The sequence below is a fragment of the Lontra canadensis genome, unplaced genomic scaffold, assembly GCF_010015895.1.
Source record: "Lontra canadensis isolate GAN:19392208 unplaced genomic scaffold, GSC_riverotter_1.0 scaffold27, whole genome shotgun sequence".
Lineage (NCBI taxonomy): Eukaryota > Metazoa > Chordata > Mammalia > Carnivora > Mustelidae > Lontra > Lontra canadensis.
Window position 1 is genome coordinate 15,235,134 of NW_022631021.1, and position 22,162 is coordinate 15,257,295.

The 22,162-nt window shown below is 38.4% G+C and overlaps 1 protein-coding gene and 1 long non-coding RNA gene across 7 annotated transcripts in view; one reads left to right on the forward strand and one right to left on the reverse strand.

Moving 5' to 3' along the window:
* ZNF451 (zinc finger protein 451) overlaps positions 1–22,162 on the reverse strand; it is a 139,041-nt gene that overhangs the window by 77,063 nt on the left and 39,816 nt on the right. For 3 of the 6 annotated variants that reach the window (XR_004383472.1, XM_032864471.1, XM_032864470.1), the window contains exons 1-3: positions 20,308–20,416; positions 19,647–19,730; positions 10,632–10,712 (exon numbers count right to left, since the gene is read on the reverse strand). Coding sequence is in view for 5 of the 6 variants with exons in the window: in XM_032864471.1 (XP_032720362.1) it covers positions 10,632–10,712; positions 19,647–19,730; positions 20,308–20,328 (186 nt within the window). In the remaining variant the exon portion in view is untranslated. Of the gene's footprint in view, positions 1–7,585; positions 9,139–10,631; positions 10,713–19,646; positions 19,731–19,966; positions 20,172–20,307; positions 20,417–22,162 lie in introns of those variants that run through there. The other 3 variants (XM_032864472.1, XM_032864468.1, XM_032864469.1) reach the window with 3 other exon arrangements.
* LOC116871667 lies at positions 7,424–18,836 on the forward strand. Its single transcript, XR_004383473.1, has 3 exons — positions 7,424–7,546; positions 9,215–9,220; positions 18,826–18,836. It is a non-coding gene; the product is annotated as an uncharacterized LOC116871667 (long non-coding RNA).

Genomic DNA, 22,162 nt, shown 5'->3' on the forward strand with positions numbered 1-22,162 from the left:
ATGGTACAAAGCGAACTCTGGACAGACTACTTCTATGACCTTACACATAACAGCTACACAAACTTGGTACATTTTGAATAGATAGGAACCAATACATTTTCATGGGTAATTAATCCTCTTTCTTCAACTTAATATCTACCAACTGTCCCCCATAAAGTCTGTTTCTTACAATTCTGAAACCAGACACAATGTTGCACATGCTTTTGTATGCACCGATTCATCTAAATGCCTGGCTCCTGATACCCTTCTGGTCCAACTAGCTCTTCAATCATGTTGCAAGCCTCAGCTTAAGTATTTGCTAAGAAAATCTTCCCTGATCCCTCTAGAATGGCCCTCTGTTTTGTTCCAACTTCACTGCAGGCATTCCTCTAAACAGAAGTTACATTGTATTGGTATTTCTTTCTCTTAAGAGAATATACCATGTCTTATTAACTCCAGGTTCCTCCACACCTTCCTCAGTGCCTGCCTGTACATAGGTACTGAAAACTATGATAGAAGATTGTTGCCAACATAGACACAAAGTGACAAAACAGGATCCATCAAAAATCATATACACATTCCTACATAACCTAGCTCTTCATTCTACATTCTCTTTATTTCCTTACTGTTTATAATGAGCATTTCTTAGCCTGCACTTGAGAAAAGAGACTATTTTATTTTAAATACATCTTTCAATGACTTAATCCATTGATGAGCTTGTAATATAGCTTAACAGTTGAGCCTTAAAAACTGTAAACAAAGGGAACATGATCTGATGACATGAACCTACTACATGCTATTAAATACACATCTTAAAATGTATCTGTATTTATATCCAATACCATTCCACAGTTATATCTATGTGTGTAGAAAAAGCACAATATGAAAGAAAAGAAACCTGTACTGGGCTTTTGAAATTTCAAAGTACTCCCAGGCATTACCTCATTTGAGAGTAGGAAAACTGAGGCTCAGAAAGTAGTGACTTGCTAATACTCAGATCAAGGTCTTAGAATTTAAATACCATGTGCTCTGCACCATACCACCTTCCTTCCTACCCAGTATCCTAAAGAATCTGGAAAAAAAAAAACCTTAAGCGTGTATCTGAAACAAAACAGTGTAACAAAAAAAGGTAGAAGAAAAAAAAAAAGCAAAAATTGACTAAAATGATTAGTGCTGAAAAAGAACAGAATACGTGAAACAAGTCAATGACCATACGTAAGAACAGTCTTAGTCCCACACACGTGAAATCTCAAGGGGAAAACAAGAGTTTCTGATCTGACAAGCGAAATGACCAAGAATTAGTTAATGTAAGACATCAAGTACTGAGGAATAAGAATATAGCCATAAACACAAAATTTAGGGAAGAAAAAGATTAGTATAGGTCAAATTAGCTTATCAGAGAAGTTAAGACTTGAATTTGAGCCTTGAAAAATATGAAGAGGCAGCCTAGTAAAATGCTAAACTGAGACTGTGGAAGAATAGTTAATATTCAAAAGCTAGGCTCCACCATTTGAGCAATATGCTTAATGTTTCATTTTTTCATCTGCAAAATAAGGGTGAATTTCTTCCTCAAGAGTAACTTGTAAATTTTAGCACACAGTGTAGTAAATGTGAGCTCTATAAATGAAAACTCTGTCCTCCACTTGCTTGCCAGGCAGGAAGACAACCCTTAGGCCCAAGGCTATAAAGGTGCTTCCAAGATCTCAAAATATATTCTTGCTAAAAGTAAACAGGGGTTGTTATAAGGCATTAGACAAAGACCAACTTGCATGCAACTCTTGCTAAGAATCTAAATGAGGCTAGTTAAACACTGACTATACTTGAACCAAGGAAAAAAGGGTTTCACACCTAACGGCAGGATGTTTAATGTAATTAAGTATGTTAAAAAAAAAAATAGAACTGAAAATGTGAGACTGTTCAAGTGACTTGGAAAATGCTTCCCCCCAATCACACACATCATGTTGCCCTAGTAACTAAAAGTGGTACAAATAAAGGGACCACAAACGTAGGGTACTAGTGTTAAATGCACACTAAGTAGTGCGAAACATAGCTATCACAGATAAAAATGTGAGTTGACAAGAGGTCTAATTGTAGTGCTCAAAATTGAATAACATGACAGAGCTACTTATTGGTAGTGCTCAAAATTGAATAACATAACAGAGCTACTCTTACAGGCAATGACAGAAAAGAGAAGGCATAGGATACATAGCTGACAGGAAAAAATAGCATATGAATATAGGTCTTATAAAGAGACTACGAACAGAATTCATAACATTTGAAGCATTTATGATCAAAGGAGAGTTTAAAATACAACTAGATATAAAGCATTTACTTTCACTGCTACCAAGGAATATACTTAGAAATATTAGAAAACTCAATGCAAGTTGAGAGATCTCCAGAGTCCTAAAAGAAAATAAAGTACAGACAACCTGAGAATTCTTGTTGAATTCTTAACAAGGCATCAGAAAATCCAAGAGATCATTTGAAATAGACAGTTATCTCAATAAAATAGGTAAAGCCCTTAAGACTTAGAGAAAACTGGTTAATTTTAAGATACAGTTTATGTCAGAGCTGTTCTATAACTTCATGGTGATGGGCTTAGAATTTTTATGAGAAGATGCAATTAACCGTAAACTATATGTAGTAATACATTTGTGTGAAACTATGCAAAATGAGAAAAATAAGACTACCATTAAATAAGAAAGCATTAAAAACTGACTGAAGTTCAATAGCCAGGAAATAGTTCCAGAGACTGAACTGGCTGCTTTTTTTTAAAAAAGGACAAAAGAGAAAACTAGAAAATCTCTTACAATAATGCTGAAGGCATTTGTATTTAAATACACAAATACAAAGCCACATCAAAATCCTGGCTAGTATTTACTGGTAGAATAAAAAATATAATCTACATCAAAGATACTAAGGGAAGATCAGACATCCTTCTAGAAAGAGGTGTTACATTAAGGGGAAGAAAAGATCAATATAAAGAATGAAGTAACTAATATGATAACATCAAAAGGAAACGGCTGGACTGTGATCACTTCCAGATACATCCCACCAGAAGCAAACATAATTTCCAGTAAAAGATATCTCAATGGTACCAAACTCTACTATAAAAAAGTTTTCATTACTATAAAGTCAAGCAAATGAAAACACAAAGTAGTATAAAAATATTATCCCACTAATCAACAGGAGAAAAAAAGATTTAATAGAACAATATTCTCATCATTCATCCAGGAAGGGAAATTCCTTAAAAGAATATTTTAATGGCTTACAAAACTCATTATTTTTGGAAAAATAACTAAAAGATTTGCATTCAATAATGATCATCATCAGTTAAATAACTTCCACCTGTATATTTTCTTAAGTGAAAGACAGAAGAATTGATTGGTTTCTGTATCCACAAAATAACTATATAGAATGGACCTGGCCAACTGAAATGACATGCATATATCACAATTACTGGACTAGCCACTAACATTAAGAATGGTAAATTTCAAAAGCCAAGGAAACCTAAAACAGTGCAAGTCTGGGGCAAAATATGCCTCACATTAAAAAAAAAAAAAGTTTTCAGTTATTGCAATTTTTAAACTATTTCTACAAAGATCTAGTCCATAATTTCTAACCTTCATCAGAATCCCACTAAATTATATCCTCAACAGTGAATGTGGCATTTAACTCTGTTCATCCATGGCATTTAACTCTATCCAATTTTGTAGCTAGAAGGGATTCTGGATTGTGTCTCTTCCAACCTCCTCATTTTTAGTACCTGAGAGGTTATCCTGATGTACTGGGCCCTTAAGGACATTATCAATCAGGTCACTTAGGTATCATTCAGTAAATTATTAGTATAGTACTAACGTAATATACTAAATAGTATCCAAGTATCCCAAAAGAGTTTATGTTCCCCTCAAAATGTCATTTTAAGGGCCAAGTAATTAAAATGAAATTATAAAGAAGCTGCCACGCAGTTAAAAAAAAAAAAAAGTTTAAATGCAATTACACTAATAAGGAAGCTGTCACTAAAAAGAAAAGATAAACTGTCAGCAAATTTACTGCTTTTCCTAATGTCCTTGTTTCTTCTTACCAAGTAAACACATCCACTTAACAAATATAAGTTGTGCTACCATGGCTTAGAACAAGGTCAGTCTGAGACAAATGACTCAATCAGAAAACCTAGAACCTGCAGATAGAAAAAACAAAGCTGCCTTAATGCTCAGAAACTGAGCCAATCCCTAATAACTAAAAAGAACTACTGTGAAGTTATTTAAATAAAGGGGGAGGGTCATACTCTACAACCTTCTGAAATGGATTAACAGTGCTATAAAGAAAACAAATTAACATTCAGAAGGAGAGTACATTTAGATAGTGCAATTGTACAGATGATGAATAAACTACAAGATTAAAAAAATCACTATACAGAACTCATAAATATAAGCAACATATGCAAGACATCAAAATGTTAAGTTTTAAACAATAGGGTGAAATTTAAAAAGGCACTTCATATAACAAATGGAAACAATTTCTCTGTACACAGAAACCGCAAGAAATCATAGTCTTCACATATATTTTAAGTCTAGTGGAGAAATAACACTTTGAAGAAAAAGGATCATTAGACGCATCCCCACTGAGAATATCAAATCATTAAATTTGCAATTATCCCAAAGCGTCCCAGAAAATCTAGAGATATTTAAACATCTAAGGTTCGCCCAATGGAGAATTCTATGGCAGGCACAATATGAAAACTTACATAATTTTGAGTTCCATATGCTTTTGGGGTTGTCTCCCTACATCAGGGCCCCATTTTTAGTTTTATAACACCACCACCATTCAAGTATGCCAGAGAAAGATTTTAAAGTAAACAAACAGGTTAAGAATGTTTCTTCTGCAATCAAGAGACCGATTATCTATAGTTAAAAGCTCTTCCCATTCTAACGCATTCTGACAGTCCCGACTGAACTGACAAATCCCCTTCAGAAGTTATCTACGGATCAACAATTTGATGATTCCTCAATACCTCTCCACTTTTAGAAAAATTCTCTGGAGATGCTTGAGTTTATCAATCAGAGAATGGTAATGTTACTTTTTAACACTGAGCAACACAAATAACATAAGAGGAAGAGAACAGCAATGCTGTTTTATAAATATTTAAGGAGGAGCTATACAATGTAAATACAGCTTATACTAGTGAACCGTACACTTAAAAATGTTTAAGGTGGTGAATTTTGTTCTTTTTTCTGACCACAATTAAAAACAAAAAAATCTAAAAGGAGGAGCGTATTAAGTGGAAATGCCAAAGTAGTTTCAAAGAATTATGTCTTCAAGCATCATTTTGGTTTGGATTTTGGAAAGTAAGAGTACCTCAAAAATCATCACATTTGTAACCCCAGTATCCAATTCAGGGAAAGAAAGGGGAGAAATGGAAAAGTGGGAACAGTCTGAAGTAGCCTTAGCTAACTGGGTATAACTGTGCAGCCACATAGAGCAGTTCCAAGGTCTCTCTCCAGTAAGTTCATCTGTGACTAGTCCTTTCATAAAAGAAACTACAGTGCCATGTCAAGGGCACATGAGACTGCCTGACGGATGCAATATATACTGTCAACTATAAAAATCTAAATGATTTTTTTAGACCCTTGTTTCTTTTCAGGTAGTTAATAATCTTCTGGAGTTTAATATGAAAGAGTTTCTACATCACTGGCACGGACCTAAAAAAGGTAGAAGTAAAACACTGTGGAAAATATACAAAAATAAAGGTAAATGTTTGCAAGATGATATCCTCTATCAAGCCTGTTTTTTAGGCTTAATTTACAAATAGGACCAACACAGTACTCTGAAATTACTGACAAAATAAAATAGCTTCTTCTAAGTAGGTATGTTTACATCTTCAACCTCTAACACAAATAGGGAGAGGAAGAAAATAGTAAAAAGGGTGCTGAAGATAGTTACAGTGGAAGGGGAATGAGCTTCAACCATCAAAAAGTGGGGCACTAGGGAAAATGTCAATCACCACTTGCGTAAGAACTATGGCAAGAAATAGAAACCACATGAATCCTAAAACAGTGTTATATTCCATTAACAGTAGAATCAAAATATTTTGATCAAGCAGATGAAATAAATGCAGATGTATGACAAACCAAGTTACAAAATTTTATATCTGTTGATAAAAAAATTTTTTTGGCTGCTAAGCAAATAATACTAGGTGATGTATTCAGACCCCTCAAACTTGACACTCTCCATTTCTGAAGTCATGCTGCAAAATCGAGGATCTAAGGGTTGGTATACTGCACAGCCACTGCCTTGAGATTTTAAAAAGATACTGTGAGATATACAATTGAGGTATCTGCTGCCAGTTCCAGAACTGTGAAGAACTATTAATGGAACCAACTGGGAGCAAAATGATAGTCGTCTCTACTGATGAGTCCGACTAGATTAAGGGACCAGCAAACGAAGAACATGTCATTGAAGTCTTGATTTCAGACTTTTAAGAAATCTCTAATGGATATCGTCATTTAAATAAATATGCAGAAACAGAGCTGTGTGAGATGTTCTCTTTACGACATCCACAGTAATACTGAACGCTTAAGAATTCTTAGTATCATCTAGTTTGATGGCATCCCTCTTTATTGCAACAAGAGGACCAGACTGTCAGGCATGTTTGAAATTCTCTTAAAAGAGTTCAGATTTGCATGCCTGGATGGTATAACATCCTTTATATCCAGGGCACTAATGTATGTATCTTTTTTGTGATGGATTACCAAGCTCAAGAAAGTCAACTATTTAGAAGGTAGCTTTGTTTAAGAAGGTAATCTTGCTGAAAAGCCCAGAATATCTTGAGAGAACACCATGCCTCGGTCTCACATCTTCTTTATATCTGAGAGCTTGACAGGTCAGAGACTTAGGTGTGATGATAAAGAATTCTCTCACATGTAGCTCTGAATGGTAATGACACGGCAGCCATCAGTCTCGATAAAGATAGTTACTGTGAAAATTTCTAGAGATGTTACAGGCAGGAAAGTCTTTTTCCGGTTGGTGTCCACAGTAGACCTGTAACATGTAGCCATTCCACTGAAACGAACTGGATTTGGCAAAATTTGATTTGTATTCCAGTTCTTGACATACAGCTTCATGATTGATTCTTAAGTCTGAGAGAGCTTGAGAGTAGTATGGACTCTTGGTAAATTGATCATCCCGACATAAACACAGTACAATTGAATTGTCATTTTGTGAAGATCTGACAAGCTGAAGCCTGAACAAGGAAGCATTGATGACTTAAAATTAAGGATCTAACAGTAGGTTATTTCCAGACCCCAAATCAGCTAGTCCTCAGTTTATCAGTAGGATTTTCCTGAGGCACAGATCTTTATATTTTTCTTTACTCACAAGAGGATTCAGATTCCTGAGTACCCTCATCTGAACTTATTTTGGACCAGAAATAATAGGTAAACCTTTGTCCAACCCTACGTAGGTGAAAGTCTCTATTGCTCACTTGGTCAGTAAGACATGAGTCTCTTTATTATATACTCCATTTGAAAAGTCTAGAATTTAAATGTTAGCTGTGATAATTCCAGCTGTGATAATTCCTACCTGCAGATGCTGTACGAGTGGGAGTAGCCAGTAAAATAGTCAGGATCTTGGATGACTATGCTGCTGAACGCAAACAGGCTATTAATTCTTGTACCCGTGGCGTTCTGGAGATTCTCCCTTTTTTCTATATCTATAAGGATGGTTGCGAGGTTTGTACCAATCTCCTTTGGAATATCCTCTATTGTGATAATGTGCTTTCTGATCATGACTATAAAAGTATCGATGTTGGTTATAGTATTTGTTGTGGTCTCTATAGTCATTTTCTTTAATACTGTTTTCTTCTGCAACAACAGCATTCACATCTTGTCCAAAGAGGGAAGTACCATCAAAGGGCAAGTGTGAGATCTTCTCCTGGGTTTTCTTAGTGAGAGATGTAAGTCGGAGCCAGGCTTGTCTTCTGTAGTCTATTGCCATTGCCATAACTCTGACTACGGAATCCATTATGTCTCTAGTAGTACAAAGCTGCCAAAGTCCGGCATCCATACCATCAGATATTATACATCTTGCTTTTCCACGATCAAACTCTGGGTCATGAACAAGATCCTCCATATCTTCCCAGAGTTTACGCTGATATTGAGTCATATAGGCCATGTAGCTAGCAGCTCGGGCTGCAATGGAAGCAGCATGGTAGAATCTACAACCCATGACCTCCATTTCTTTTGAGGTAGAATCTAGAGGAGATGTTGTGCTTCCTCTTTTGCTGTGCTCTAATGCATCTACAATAGGGCCCTCAGCTGGTGGATTTGGTTGGAAAGGAGAGGTATCCTTGGCCACAGGATATACCCTGTGCCCCATGAAGGAAGAAGGATGGCAATCAGCAGGGTCTTTAAAAACCTCAGTGGTGGCAATTCTCAGAAGAGGATGCAATGGAGGAACCAAACGTTTCTTAGAGGTCACACAATCAGGTTTCCCTTCACATGATTCTGCTTCAGATTGTAATGTTACTCTCTTTATAACACCTCTCTGTTCCATTCTTTTCAAAAGACCTGTGAAACTAGACTGACTGGGGTCAGTTGGCTGCCCTTTGTCATCAGCTGAGGGGGATTTGCAGTCAGTTTCTTCATCAACTGTGGATAAATTTTCATCCTTAGAGGTGGAGATGTCCCATGGCACTGAGGAGTTCTCACTTGGCCTAGAATGATGAAATCTAAAACAGCTCCTAGACTGCAGATCACGTATCACTCGGGACATCTCAGCCACTTGTGTCTGAAGATAAAGGATGGCATCCTGTCCATGCTGTGAAGCTGAAGAAGACTCTATAGGTAAATCCTCCTTAACCTCTGAAGAGGCCAAAGATTGTTGGGGGACCAGAACTGGAGATGAAGGCAGAGTCTGAAAATTTTGTGATGGTTTAAGTGTCTCTGTCTCAGAGATCTTAATATCTGAATTATTTTGATCATTTTTCTGGTTCTCCAATGGGTTCTCAACAGAAGAAGGTTGAGAAACTATCCTTTGTGGACTGCTGGTGCAACTCCCAGAGGAGGAGCTGCTGTCTCCAATGGGAAGAGGAATACTGCAGCTAGAGCACATTTCTGGGCGATGATTCTCAGAGGATGGCACCTTAGACTCAGGCATTCTCTGGGTTATCCACATGAACAAGAAAACCAAGGAAGAAAAAAAAATGCTTTTAATATGTTAACTTTCAAGTGCAGAGATGCATGTCCAGTAAGTAGAACTCAATTTTTAAAATTACTATAACAACAATGAAAGATGCAATCCACTACAGATCAGCAAGGGGGATCAGAGAAGTCAAATCCACAAGGTTTCTACACAAAAACCTAACACCAACTATGGCTATTAATGTAGCACTCTGTCTACAAAAAAAAAAGTGAAAACAAGCCCAGTTCAAGTGGTGCCATCCTGGCCTGCTGCTTGGTCTCATGCTAGGATAAGAAGAGGTGGTGAGACTATTATTGATTAACAATCTTTTTTAAAAAATCCCATTCAATGTATGTAAGTCAACAAGTAAAAGCTAAAAAACAGAGAACTCAAGAAAAGTTCCACTGAGAACAAAAAATATTTCTAAAAGTTCCCATTGCAGAGTCACTTTTAAGCCCCTTTAAAATTTTCTCCTGTTCACTCTCCAAGAATAACAAAACTTCCCAGTTGCATAGTCCTACTTTAGTGTTTGTAGTTTCCAAGGAGCTTATTACATATGTGTTACCCTCATTTTGTCCTCACAACAACCCTGTGAGGTAGGTATTACCCTTATTTGATAAAGAAACTAAGGTTAAAGGTTTCTTAATTTATCCAAAATCACAGAATTAATAAGGAGCAAAGCTCATATTAAAACCTACATATATTGATTCCACGTCCAAGTCTCAATCCCCTGTATCATAGAGAAAGTTTTCTGGCCATGTTGAGAAGAGCCAGGAGTTCTCCAACCCATCAAGAAAATAGCCCATTAATAGAAATTTGGGCTAAGACAAATGAAAGACAAGATTGCTACAAAGGGCTCAGCTAGTTTGATTCTCAGAGTAAGGGAAATATTGGTTTAAGGGTCAAACCCACAACCAAAAAATCACAGGTAAGAGACAAAAACTATAAATATGGGAGGGATAGATGAGGTTAAAAGGAGTGACAACTGAAGTACCATGCCACCTAAACCCTTTCCTACATTCCATTTCCTAAAAGGTCTTCACATAGCCTTCCTTCCAATGTAAAACAAACTTTCTGTGGCCACGTGGTTCTGGAAGAAAAGAATCCAGTTATACATGGCACTTGAGGAGAGATGGGAAAGGAGAAGGGGAGAAGGGCACAAGGAGCCAAAACCTTGCAGTTTTTATTCCATTTTCCTTTTATCAGATACCATCTTCAAGGCTTAGAACTTTTCTGTGTTGTGTTATCCTTTCACATCCTCACTGAAAGTAAAGAAACAAAACTGGAAGTAGGAGATATTTTGGGCCAAGGACTCAATGGACACCTTTTGTGGTTCACTCTACAGAAACGGGCCATTCTCTAAAGTACTATAGATCCTAAAAACAACCATCATTGACTTGATAACTCTCTTTAGACAATGACTCTTAAATGACAGAAGTGAAAGAAATGCAAATCAAACATAATGTACTTACATCACTATGAGAGGTGCTAGGCTCTTCATCATCACTGCTGACCAGATCAATGTATTCAAGAACAGGTCTTAATGGTCCTTCCTATGAAAGAATTGAGCAAATTGACAAGTCACGTACAGTTATTCAAACTAAACTGGTCATTCAAAACAATCACTTTTTTCTTGGGATTGGCAAAAATTCCTCCAAACAAGAAGTCTACGGTTGGCAGAAAGTAATCAGAACACAGAAAAATATTCAGATACACAAATAAGAAACAGTAAGATCTGAGAGTTTAAAACCTTGGTAGAATATTAGGACAACGGTGATCCTTTGAGGAAAGGATTAAATAATAATAAAGGAAAACTGCTACAAGGATACAAATAGCAGACAGTATGATTCAATGCTTTTTAGATGGGATGAGTATTAATTATCTGTTAGATAACCAAGCTCAAAAACATGCAGTTCTTTGACTAACAGCTCAGCTTTACCTCTCACTCCTATAGTCAAACATCAAACCTGATTCTTCAACCTGTTTCCAACCATACTGACTGCATCACAGACTAGGCCTTGAATGCTTGGTCTAAAAATGCCCAGATTTTATTCTACAAGCAAAAGGGAATAAATACACAGATAGGAAAAACATGAGAGCTGTGCTTTAAATAGATTAATCACACAGACAAGTATGGAGAGTGGGGAAAGGAGGATAATTAATCAATCCAATAACACAAAACTAAAATAATGGCAAAGAGAATAGTGTTGTGGTACGCACTCAAGAGAATACATGGGTATTAAAAAAAAAAAAAAAAAAAAAAAAGACTGGCTATGAAAAACAGCCCCCTCGCCAAATAAAACAAAACCCCAACAATAACAAGGAATTAATTAAGTCCTTAAAGTTTCAAATCTGGGAACTAGGATACTAATGCCATCAGAATAATCTGGAATACAGAAATGGATGCTGACATTCTTTTAGACATAATGGGTTGATGTAACAGTGGTACACAAAGGTAACTGGCAGATAGCTGGGAATGCAGGGCTATAATCTGGATGTATGAACACAGCATAAACAGATTTGGGACTAAAGACTAAACTGAAACTGTGATAGAGCCAACAAAGAAAGCAAGGAGGAGAAAAAAGATTGAAGAAGGTTCTTGAGAAAATGCAGAATTTAGGACTCAGGAAGAACCGCTAAGCAGGAAATCAGGCATTAGAGAAGAATCAGGAATACATAAATTCAAAGCAGCTAGAGAAAACCTCAACAAAAAGTTTTCAATGCTAATGTGGCTCAAAATGCTGACAATCAAAGAAACTGCCACTGAATTTGACAAGATTTTTAAAAAACACCTGAGACCAACTTTTAATAAAGTGGCAAGCATACAGAAGCAAGGCTCTAAAAAATTAAGTAGAAAATGAAGCAATAGGGGCACCTGGCTGGCTCAGCCGGCAGAGCATGCAACCTCATCTTAGGGTTGTGAGTTCCGGCCCCGCACTGAGTAGAGATTACTAAAAATAAAATCTTAAAAAAGAAAAAGAAAAAGAGACAGTAAAGGCCATGAGTCAAGAATATTCTTTTTAAAAATCTAGTATGTTATGAACAAGAGTAAGGAACACAGGAGGCGAAGTCAGCTAAGGGAAAGATTTCTTAAGATGTAGAAAGCTGACTATTGGCAAACAGTGTAAAAACTAGCAGAAAAAGACTACAGTCAGGAAACAAAAGCTAAGATCTAGTTAAAGATCCTCTTCCTGAGAAGAGGCATCCAGTCTCAAAGATAACTTGTTTCTCTCTTAGGCTACAACTTCTCCCCAAGCAGAAAACTGCTATCCTTTAGGACAGGTTTTATCGAGCCACTAAGATAAAACCAGGGCAGGAATCATGTAATAAACAATTAAGATTTTCACCTGAGCTGTAAAAATGGAAGTTTAAAAGAAGGGGAAAACAGGGACAGAGTATTTTCCAATTATGGTCAAGAGAGATCAAGAGAGATCAATTACCTACTTTAAGACTAAAATCGACCAGAACTATGGTCAATATCATACATTCAATCCAAAAAGAAAGTGGAAGAAATAAAAATTTGGTAGCTTCTCCTGTTCATAAATCACCTTTAGTTTTTGTCTCTTCAAGAATGTGCATTTGAGGGGTACCTGGGTGGCTCAGTGGGTTAAAGCCTCTGCCTTCCGCTCAGGTCATGATCCCAGGATCCTGGGATGGAGCCCTGCATCAGGGGTCCTGGGATCAAGCCCTGCATCAGGCTCTCGGCTAGGTGGGGAGCCTGCTTCCCCCTCTCTGCCTGCCTCTCTGCCTACTTGTGATCTCTGTCAAATAAATAAATAAAATCTTAAAAAAAAAAAAAAAAGAAATGTGCATTTGAAACTCTTATTATGTCCATAGAACAGTACATCAAGAAAGTCTCCAGGTTATCAGAAATACACAGAGACAGAAGCAGAGAAAGCTTCCACGAAGAGATAGGGAAAAAGGGAGAAAAAAGAAGGTAACAGAATACAAAACCAAAAGAATGGGAAATAATAAACAAACGAGAAAACCCCCCCCTTGAAAAAAAAAACAAAAGAAAACAATAAGGAAAATGGTCACAAATGGGCTTTAAAAATAGCTGCAAAAATAGTAGAAAGGATAAGAACAGGGAATGATGACAGAAGACTATTAGAAATTTACTATAGGGGTGAACCATTAGACCACTAGACCATACGCAACCAACCATTTCTGAACTGCAGAAGAACAGTAGCTTTATATGATTCACACTAATTAAAAGAATAAAAAGAATCAAGACAGAAAATTCAAAAATGAGAAAAAGCGGAAGAGTCATTTAAAATACTTATTCACTCAACAATACTTGTGAAGTTATAAGTGAAAGAGTGGTAAAAGATGACAACACGTATTTGAGACCACCGAAAAGGCAGAGGCTGATTTAAAAAGCTAAGTAATCCCAAAGGAAAATATTACTTATAAGCAAACACTCTACACTTCGGCTAATTTTCATATTGAATATGGGAAAAGTTCCACCATAATGACTTAAAGAACTAAAACATTTTAGTATTCCATTTATTTTACTATTAATAACATTTATCACAGAGCCCTATATAGGCACTGTGCTGAACTTTTCAACACTATTTCATTTAATCTCCAATTACAAGGTGAAATAGTGTATTGTTGCTATTATTCCACTTAACAAATGAGAAAACTAAGTGAGGTACACCTGATTCTCTATATACTTAACTGGCTGTGTGGTCATAATAATTCTGAGGCTAAGTTCAAAGTATACATACTACTACTGGGGGCGGTGGCTGGGTGGCTCAGTTGATTAGGAGTCTGCCTTCAGCTCAGGTCCTGATCCCAGGGTCCTGCCAAGCCCCCCACTGGGCTCTCAGGGAGCCTGTTTCTCCCTCTCCCTCTCCCTCTGCCTGATGCTCCCCCTGCTTGCATGCTCTTTGTCAAATAAATAAAATCTTTAAAAACAAAACAAAACAAAATTTTTTTAAAGATTTTTTTTTCTTTTTTTTTAATTTTATTTTTTATAAACATATATTTTTTTCCCCAGGGGTACAGGTCTGTGAATCGCCAGGTTTACACACTTCACTGCACTCACCATAGCACATACCCTCCCCAATGTCCATAATAACCCCACCCCCCCACCCAACACCCCTCCCCCCAGCAACCCTCAGTTTGTTTTGTGAGATTAAGAGTCACTTATGGTTTATCTCCCTACCAATCCCATCTTGCTTCATTTACTCTTCTCCTACCCCCTTAACCCCCATGTTGCATAAAGATTTTATTTTTAAGAAATCCCTACACCCAACATGGGGCTCAAACTCACACCCCCAAGATCAAGAGTCACATGCTCTACTAACTGAGCCAGCCAGGCAACCCTACATACTACTTTTATATATCAATGTCTTATTACCTAAGTTTCTGAGAAATACTCTGTATTCCTTCAATGAGACTTCTCACTATTGTACCCACCTCTGAATAATTCGTAACACTAACCAAAAAATAAGTTCTTAATATCCCCAAAAGAATGTTAATTATATAAATGTCAAACATGATTTCTTAAAATGTTTATAATGATGTTTATGTTCTTAACACATATAAATGCATGTAGTTCTGCAATTAAAGGTATTTTATTTGAAGCTGCTCCATCCAACAAACAGTAAACCATCACTCTCATCCCTTTTGTACCAATATCAAAATCAAAGGATGCTACTCCCCAAGACCATAGAATTAGGGCAAGGAGCACAAGTACAAGCAAAATAATTTAGGAACAGAGCTGAATTAATATTTTCAGTTAAATAAAATTTTTTAGGGGCACCTGGGTGGCTGAGTGGATTAAGCCTCTGCCTTCGGCTCAGGTCATGATCTAAAGAGTCCTGGAATCGGACCCTGCATGGGCTCTCTGCTCAGCAGGGAGCCTACTTCCCTCCATCTCTCACTCTCTGCCTACTTGTGATCTCTGTCAAATAAATAAATAAATCAATAAATCTTTTTTTTTTTTTTAGGCAGACAGATCACAAGTAGGCAGAGAGGCAGGCAGAGAGAGAGGAGGAGGAGGCAGGCTCCCTGCTGAGCAGGGAGCCCGATGTGCGGGCTCGATCCCAGGACCCTAGGATCATGACCTGAGCCGAAGGCAGAGGCTTTAACCACTAAGCCACCCAGGCGCCCCAATAAATAAAATCTTAAAAAAAAAAAAATTTTTTTTAATGACACAAAAAGCTTTCATTCCTGTTATCAGGAAAATGATTTTCATATAAAGCCAGACACCAATTAACTGTTACAGTTGACCTTTGACGAACATCAGGTTATGGGCTCTGAACTTCCCTCTTACCACATAGAATTGAAAATCTACATATAACTTTTGATTCCCCCAAAATAAAACTACTAAAAGCCTACACTTGACTGGAAGCCTTATCAATAACATAAACAGTTGAGTAACACATATTTTGCAAGTTGTATGTATTATATACTATATTCTTATAATAAAGCCAAACAAAATCATAAGGAAAATACTTTTACAGTACTGTAAAAAAATCTTATCTGCATATAAGACCCATGCAATTCAAACTTGTGTTGCTCAAGGGTCAAGCCTAAATGGAAAATAATGTCAATACACTAAGACACAGTCTACAAGAAATGTAGTTTACCCCAGTCTAAAACAAAAACTACATATATGAGCATAGATGCACAACTCTAACCTAAAACCTTAAATATAATGCATGTGGTTTTTTTTTATATATTTCCATATATAGAAGTTAGGGATATAATTTACTTCTGTAGTCCTGCCCAGTTCAAACATTTTGAATGATTCCCAACTGACTACTTTAAGTTCAAATTTAGTCTACAGTTCAAGATCTACACTATCCAGTCCACCCTTTCCTCTTCTACTTAAAAAATTTTTATCCTCCAGAATTACACATAATCCTCTGCTTTCCCAATTTGATGTCTTCCCTTATTTCTTTTCAAAATGCTCTTTTAAATACAAATACTACATGTTATTTATGCCAAAAGTCTATTTTTTTAAATAGCACCATGTACTTTTATAAAAGAACTACTTTCTAATAGAACTATTTACAGTTTTCATCACCTATCTTATCACCCACACGGAAATATGGACACTTATAGGTAGGACGTATTTCCAATTAATCTCTGCAGTTCTTGAGTACTTACTTATGACTTTGCATATCAAAAACTGCAACATTATTTTCATTTATTGACCTATAGGCCCAAGACACCCAGCCAGAAGATACCTTGGTATTTTTGCTCATGACCCCTTTCTACTGTAAAGTATTACCATTTCACCTACGTGCTTCTGAAGTTACTTATGAAATTATACTTTTTCCTCACTATTTCTACATGCTCAATGATTTCACATCATACCGATAACCTTGGCTGAAACCTAAATCTCATGTGTTATTACCAAGATTACAATAGGTTGCCTCAGCAGTTTTCACACCTTTGTATCTCAAGTAGAACGGTGAAAATGTCATCAGCTCTTAGCTAAAATAGTTTTTTGAGAACAAATTAAAATATCTGCAGTTTTAAAGACAAAAAGATGGTGGCTGAATAAGGAATTAGACAAGTATTCTCGCTCTCGGAAAGCTTGCGTTCACACTACTTCACTTTAACAAATAACCTACATTAGTACCCATTTTCACTTACTGAAGGAAATTTTTTTTTTAAATATTTTATTTATTTGACAGACAGAGATCACAAGTAGGTGGGGGTTGGGGGTAGCAAGCTCCCTACCGAGCACAGAGCCCAGTGTGGGGCTGGATCCCAGGACCCTGGGATCACGACCCCAGCAGAAGGCAGAGGCTTTAACCCACTTAGCCACCCAGGCGCCCCTGAAGGAAATCTTAAGAGATTTTTGCTTATACAAAAAAAGGTGAAAAGCCAAACTACTGCACAGTGTTTGTCTCAATGCAAGCCATTATAGAGGTAGCATGCACCCTAAGCAACAAGAGTAGCACAGCCAAGCTCCTTCCCTGGGAGCTAAACTCAGCATCTCACTGCGACAGCTTTGAATTATCTGCAAGTACCTGTACAGTATATCTTGATTTATTTTGTGCAACTGTTAGCAAGATGTCCTAAGGTAGCAAAACAGCCTAAAAGAGGTTATTTTTTTGGTCTGGAAATGCTAAAAATTTTCCCATATAAATTAATGATAATTACTACTACACTTTATGCCATCTTAGTTTATGAAAGATTTCATAGGTTTCAAAGGTTTCTACTTTACATTAGTGGGGTGTGGGACGAGGGGTGGGTGGAGACATATCTATATTACTAAACTAAACAGAAAACGAGAGCAAAATCTTTAAGTAAGTTTCTGTTACGGTAACATTCATTTGAGGTTACTGACTTTGCAAAATCAAAGAGCACACTTACAAACAGGGTGGTTCTCTATACATACATTTCAACAAAATTTAAACGAAAGAACTCATTTTTGCACCTCCACATCTGTATTGCTTTCCTTTAACATGCTATTTGGTTCCAGACTTTGTATTTTGCAAACCACATAAACGCTGCTGTGCCACCATGTGGATTAAAGATGGGAAAATTAGATTAATGGGCATGAACTAAGAAATTCAAACTAGAGTAAATCAAAAAGTCACGCCATTAATGCCATTTTTGTATCTGAAGAAATCTTATGCAGAGAACAATGTTATTGTTACTGGATAAGCATTACCCGAAGGAGTCAAGTATAAGATCAGCTTACAGAAAGAAGTAGAAGGCTCTGTCTCTGAATTTATTGTGAAACAGAATTAAGGTTTCATTAATTATCATTTAAGTGTTATCACTAAATTTTTGGAAGAAATGTTATTAACAGGTTTCTTCTAGTATTGTAATTGTACTTATTACATATAATTTACATCTTCATTTCCACTATCAGAACTTTGAACCTTTATTTGCCAACCCCTAAGGAAAAACAGAAGATGTTGGATCTAGATGAATACACAAGACATTGACTGTATTATTTTTTATTCTTCATGCAAAGATATATAGATCCTCTACATACAAAATTTAAATTAAAAGATATTTAAAAAATAATTAAGAATATTTTAAACTTCAGCTTAGTACCTTACTACGCTTGTTAATCACAAGTTATAATTTTTCATTCCACCAGTACCAAAAAAAGGTTTTCAAATCTTATTAATTCTATCTGTAATTCTCAAGCAAGGCCCATAGTTTAGAAAGTATATACTTCTATTATTTGCACAAAATATAAAGATAAATATTCTCCAAATATACCAATATTCAGAAACCTGAAATATTTGCCTAAGGAGCATGGAATGCCATTACCAACATACTTTAGTCCACAGTAAAGAAGGAGAAGGATACAATCCGATTTACCCGCATCCCAGAAATCCTTGTAAGTTTAAAATGAGGACAGAGAACAGGTGAAGCTAATATAACAGTGAATGTTAACTATACTGAAATTGAAATAAAAGGACAAAGCACAGTAAACGCTGGCAATGGTGAGGAAAGCCCCCCCCCCCAATCATGTAAAAGACTCCTATAGAAATCCATTAAACTGCAATATGACAATGGATCACCACAATGGCCCTAATGCTCGGGTATGTAGAGGATACCATTTAATAACCACCTTTACAAACTGCCCCAAATCAATAAACACAAATACACATCCAACACTCTATTAAAGAAAAATTATACAACTCTGACAGCAAACCTCAACTAATCACTGGTTTGTAGAAGTTTCTGACTAGCTACCACTTTAAACAGACCCTTTGCAAAACTTTAGTTTTGGGTGAAAACCATCCCCCAATACATCATGACCCCAGTTCCCCTAAACCAAGGCTTTACAAAGCATGGCCCACAGAGTCACATGTCCTTTTGTTTGTTCCAAAGTGAAGATTCCTGGGTCCCACCTTCAAATTCTGATTCAGCAGCTGTGGTGTGAGGCCCAGAAATCTGCACTTACACATCCTAACGCTCAGAGACCACTGTCCCAAAGGGAAGACAGCCTGAAAACCACGTGTGTTCCTGGTGATGCAGGGTCTTCATTATGAACGTCAACTCCTGCATTATGCTGTAACGTGGTGATCTCAGAGGTTGGAGAAGTCTTCAAGCTACCTGCCTTCGCGTTAGGAAGCTCCAGAACGCTCCCACTTTGAGTGCTTGCAACCCTTCTTGCTTTCTCCGGTCCCTTCCCTCTAACCTGCAGGTCGTGTTTCAAAGGACACTCTTGCCCCGCTTCCATACACACTCTTAAGAGCGCACGACTTTGCCCACACGAAGTCTAAAGTGGCGCTAATGAAGGCATAAGAAGCGTGATTCCATGTGCAACATGTCCTTTCGGGCACAGTCCTTGTGGTGGCCCCTGCAGGTGCTCGGAGACCCCTTTCGGTAAATTTCCTCATCCTGTGCCATACTCCCCAGTGCCCAGTACCTGCGAGACATCCACACCCAGCTGCTGAATGACGAACGGACAGGCGAGGTATCATCATCACAGAACGGCTTACCGCGCATAGGTTTGGGATTCTGGGAAACACCCGAATTTCGTTGCTACTTACACTGACAAACTGAATGTCATCTTCATTTTCATCCGGCGTTGCCTCAGATGCCTCAGGCCCAGCTGGAGGGACAGACTCTATCATCTATAAAAATAAGCCAGAATATGCTTATCTACATACAGCCACGTACCTGGAGGAAGAGATTCTTCCCAAAAAGAACGAAAAAGGAAGAGCTCCCTAAGACACACAGCAAGCTCTCGAGGAAACCGAACTGAGCACAACTGCATGCAAATCCCACCAAGAACAGGGCTCGATGGAGTCGGGCTCTGCCTCTGCAGACGTGGAGCCATCCACAGGGAGGGGCGCCGAAAACGACTTACCAGCCCCTGCGAATTCCCCAAATCTCCTCAAGGAGGAGGGAGGCACGCACACCGCCGAGGAGCGAGCCTGTCTCAAAATGTCGCTCTCGCGGCCCGAGCAGCGGCAACAGGGACCTCCGTGGCCGGCGCACAGGGCCGGGGGCGGCCGGGCGGCCATTGTTACTGCTGGTTCCCCGCTCACACCCGCACCAGGCCCGAACGCGGACGCGCTCGGCCCGAGACGCGGACACTCTCGGCCCGCGGCGGCGGCGGGCGCCGCGCACCAGGCCTCACTCTCAACAAAACACAAAGCCCTTCCTGGCTCGCCTGAGAATGCCGCGGCCCAACGCTCGCCCACTCACCTCCGACCCCGGGTCTCCCATTTCTCCGACGGCCTAACTGACAGCACCACCGCTCCTGCGGTCCCCGCCGCCGCCGCCGCCGTCGCTGCCGTTCCCGCTGCCGCCGCCGCCACGACTTCCCTTCCCGCCCAGCACCGCTTCGCGCCGCCGTGACCCGCCCCTGCGTGAGCGCAGACGCCGCCGACGCCGCCGACGCCGCCGACGCCACCGACGCCGCGGGCGGAAAGAAGTGCGAAACCGCTTCAAAAGGAGGAGCGACCGGCTCTGGGCCGCTATCCCCCGGAGCCTCTGTCTCGCAATCCGGGCCTGCCTTCCCCGGGCCGCGCGGGAAGCCGGGAGTTGTAGTTCTGGTTGTTCCTGTGACTGTCCGATTTCGGTTGAAAAGAGAGGAAAAGGACTCCAAAGTATGGCGCATGCGTTTTACGGGGCTGACGTCAGCTGCAGCTTTGCAGAGCCGTGGGCAGCCAGGGTTCTGTTTTATAGTGAAGGGCAGGAACGAGGTTGTGTGGGGGATTTGGAATTGGATATTGTGTGGGTGTGGAAGCGAAGCTCAGCGGTATGTTTTGGCCGTAAATGCGGATGATGGGGACCAAATTCTCATCGTCTTCCTTTTTTTTTTTTTTTGGTAGCGGGCCTGGAATGAGGAGGCTTAGTTGAATTTTGTGATAAGGAAAGAAATAGAAGGTGTCCTTATGTTACCCACCTAGCTTCATTGTCTGAGATAGTATGTATTAATACACCTGAGAAGAAAAATTGAAGACCAGACCGCTAGTCACCGGTTGTCCTGAAGAAAACTGGCGAAGCAAGGGAGTCCAGGGCCCAAGACGACACTGGGCCAAGGCCTCACTATCACTAAGCCCTACACTAGTGGAAATAACGTGCTGTTTAAGGATAGTCTCAAATACTACTTTATAAAAATAGCTTACCTTTTTTCAGTGTTCACAGCCAAAAAGCACTCTATAAAAATAGTTCACTCATGTTCACCTGTGTGGTTTTTCACTCTATTGTCTTACCAAAAAGATCTGGCCTTTTTTTTTTTTTTTCCCACACCAACAGTTTTGAAAAGGACCTTTTAAGTTGGAAAATTCTTTTAAATCTTATGAGCTTGTTTTTGCCTGTCTATATGCAAATCTACCATTTGAGTGTTTATGCCTATAGTAATTTTCCTTAATTCTTGGTATTTCATGCATTTCCAGCGAGTGCTTTATGATTTCATTTGCTTTTCCACCTAAGTTTGAGAATTCTAGGAGCAAACTGAGAATGAGAGACCAGTTAGAGGTAGGAGTTAATTGGTAAAACTCTTGGAAAACAAACTTTGTATGGCTGGAGCCCCCAAATACTCATACTCTTCAATTCAGTTGTCATTGCAAGCTTTTTAAGGACACACATTAATCTGTAGGAAAATTTTTATGCAAATTATTATTTATCACAGATTTTTCTGTAGTAGAAAAATAGGAAAACATTTGAATGTCTAGTGATTGGGAAATGAAATGGTTAAGACATGGTATGTACTCTATACTCTTGAATGTTTTTATTTCCATTGAAAATGTTTAGCTAAAATTTCTAAAATCCTGTTTTTCAAAAATGCAAGATAATATGATCAGAACGATGTCAAACCACCAAGCCATGCTGAAATAGAAAAACTAGCTATACAATAATAGTAATTTTCTTTGGGTAGGTGAACCTACCTAATTTTGGTTGGGTAGGTTCATAAGAAAATCCTGTGAAACCCACTAACAGATTATTAGAGACATGTCTATAGTTACCACAAAACCAGGTTTATTTACCTCCGTGTAGCAAAGGAGAAAAAAAACATACAGCTTAGGAGTCTCTCAGTTTGAGGAAATTAAGAAGA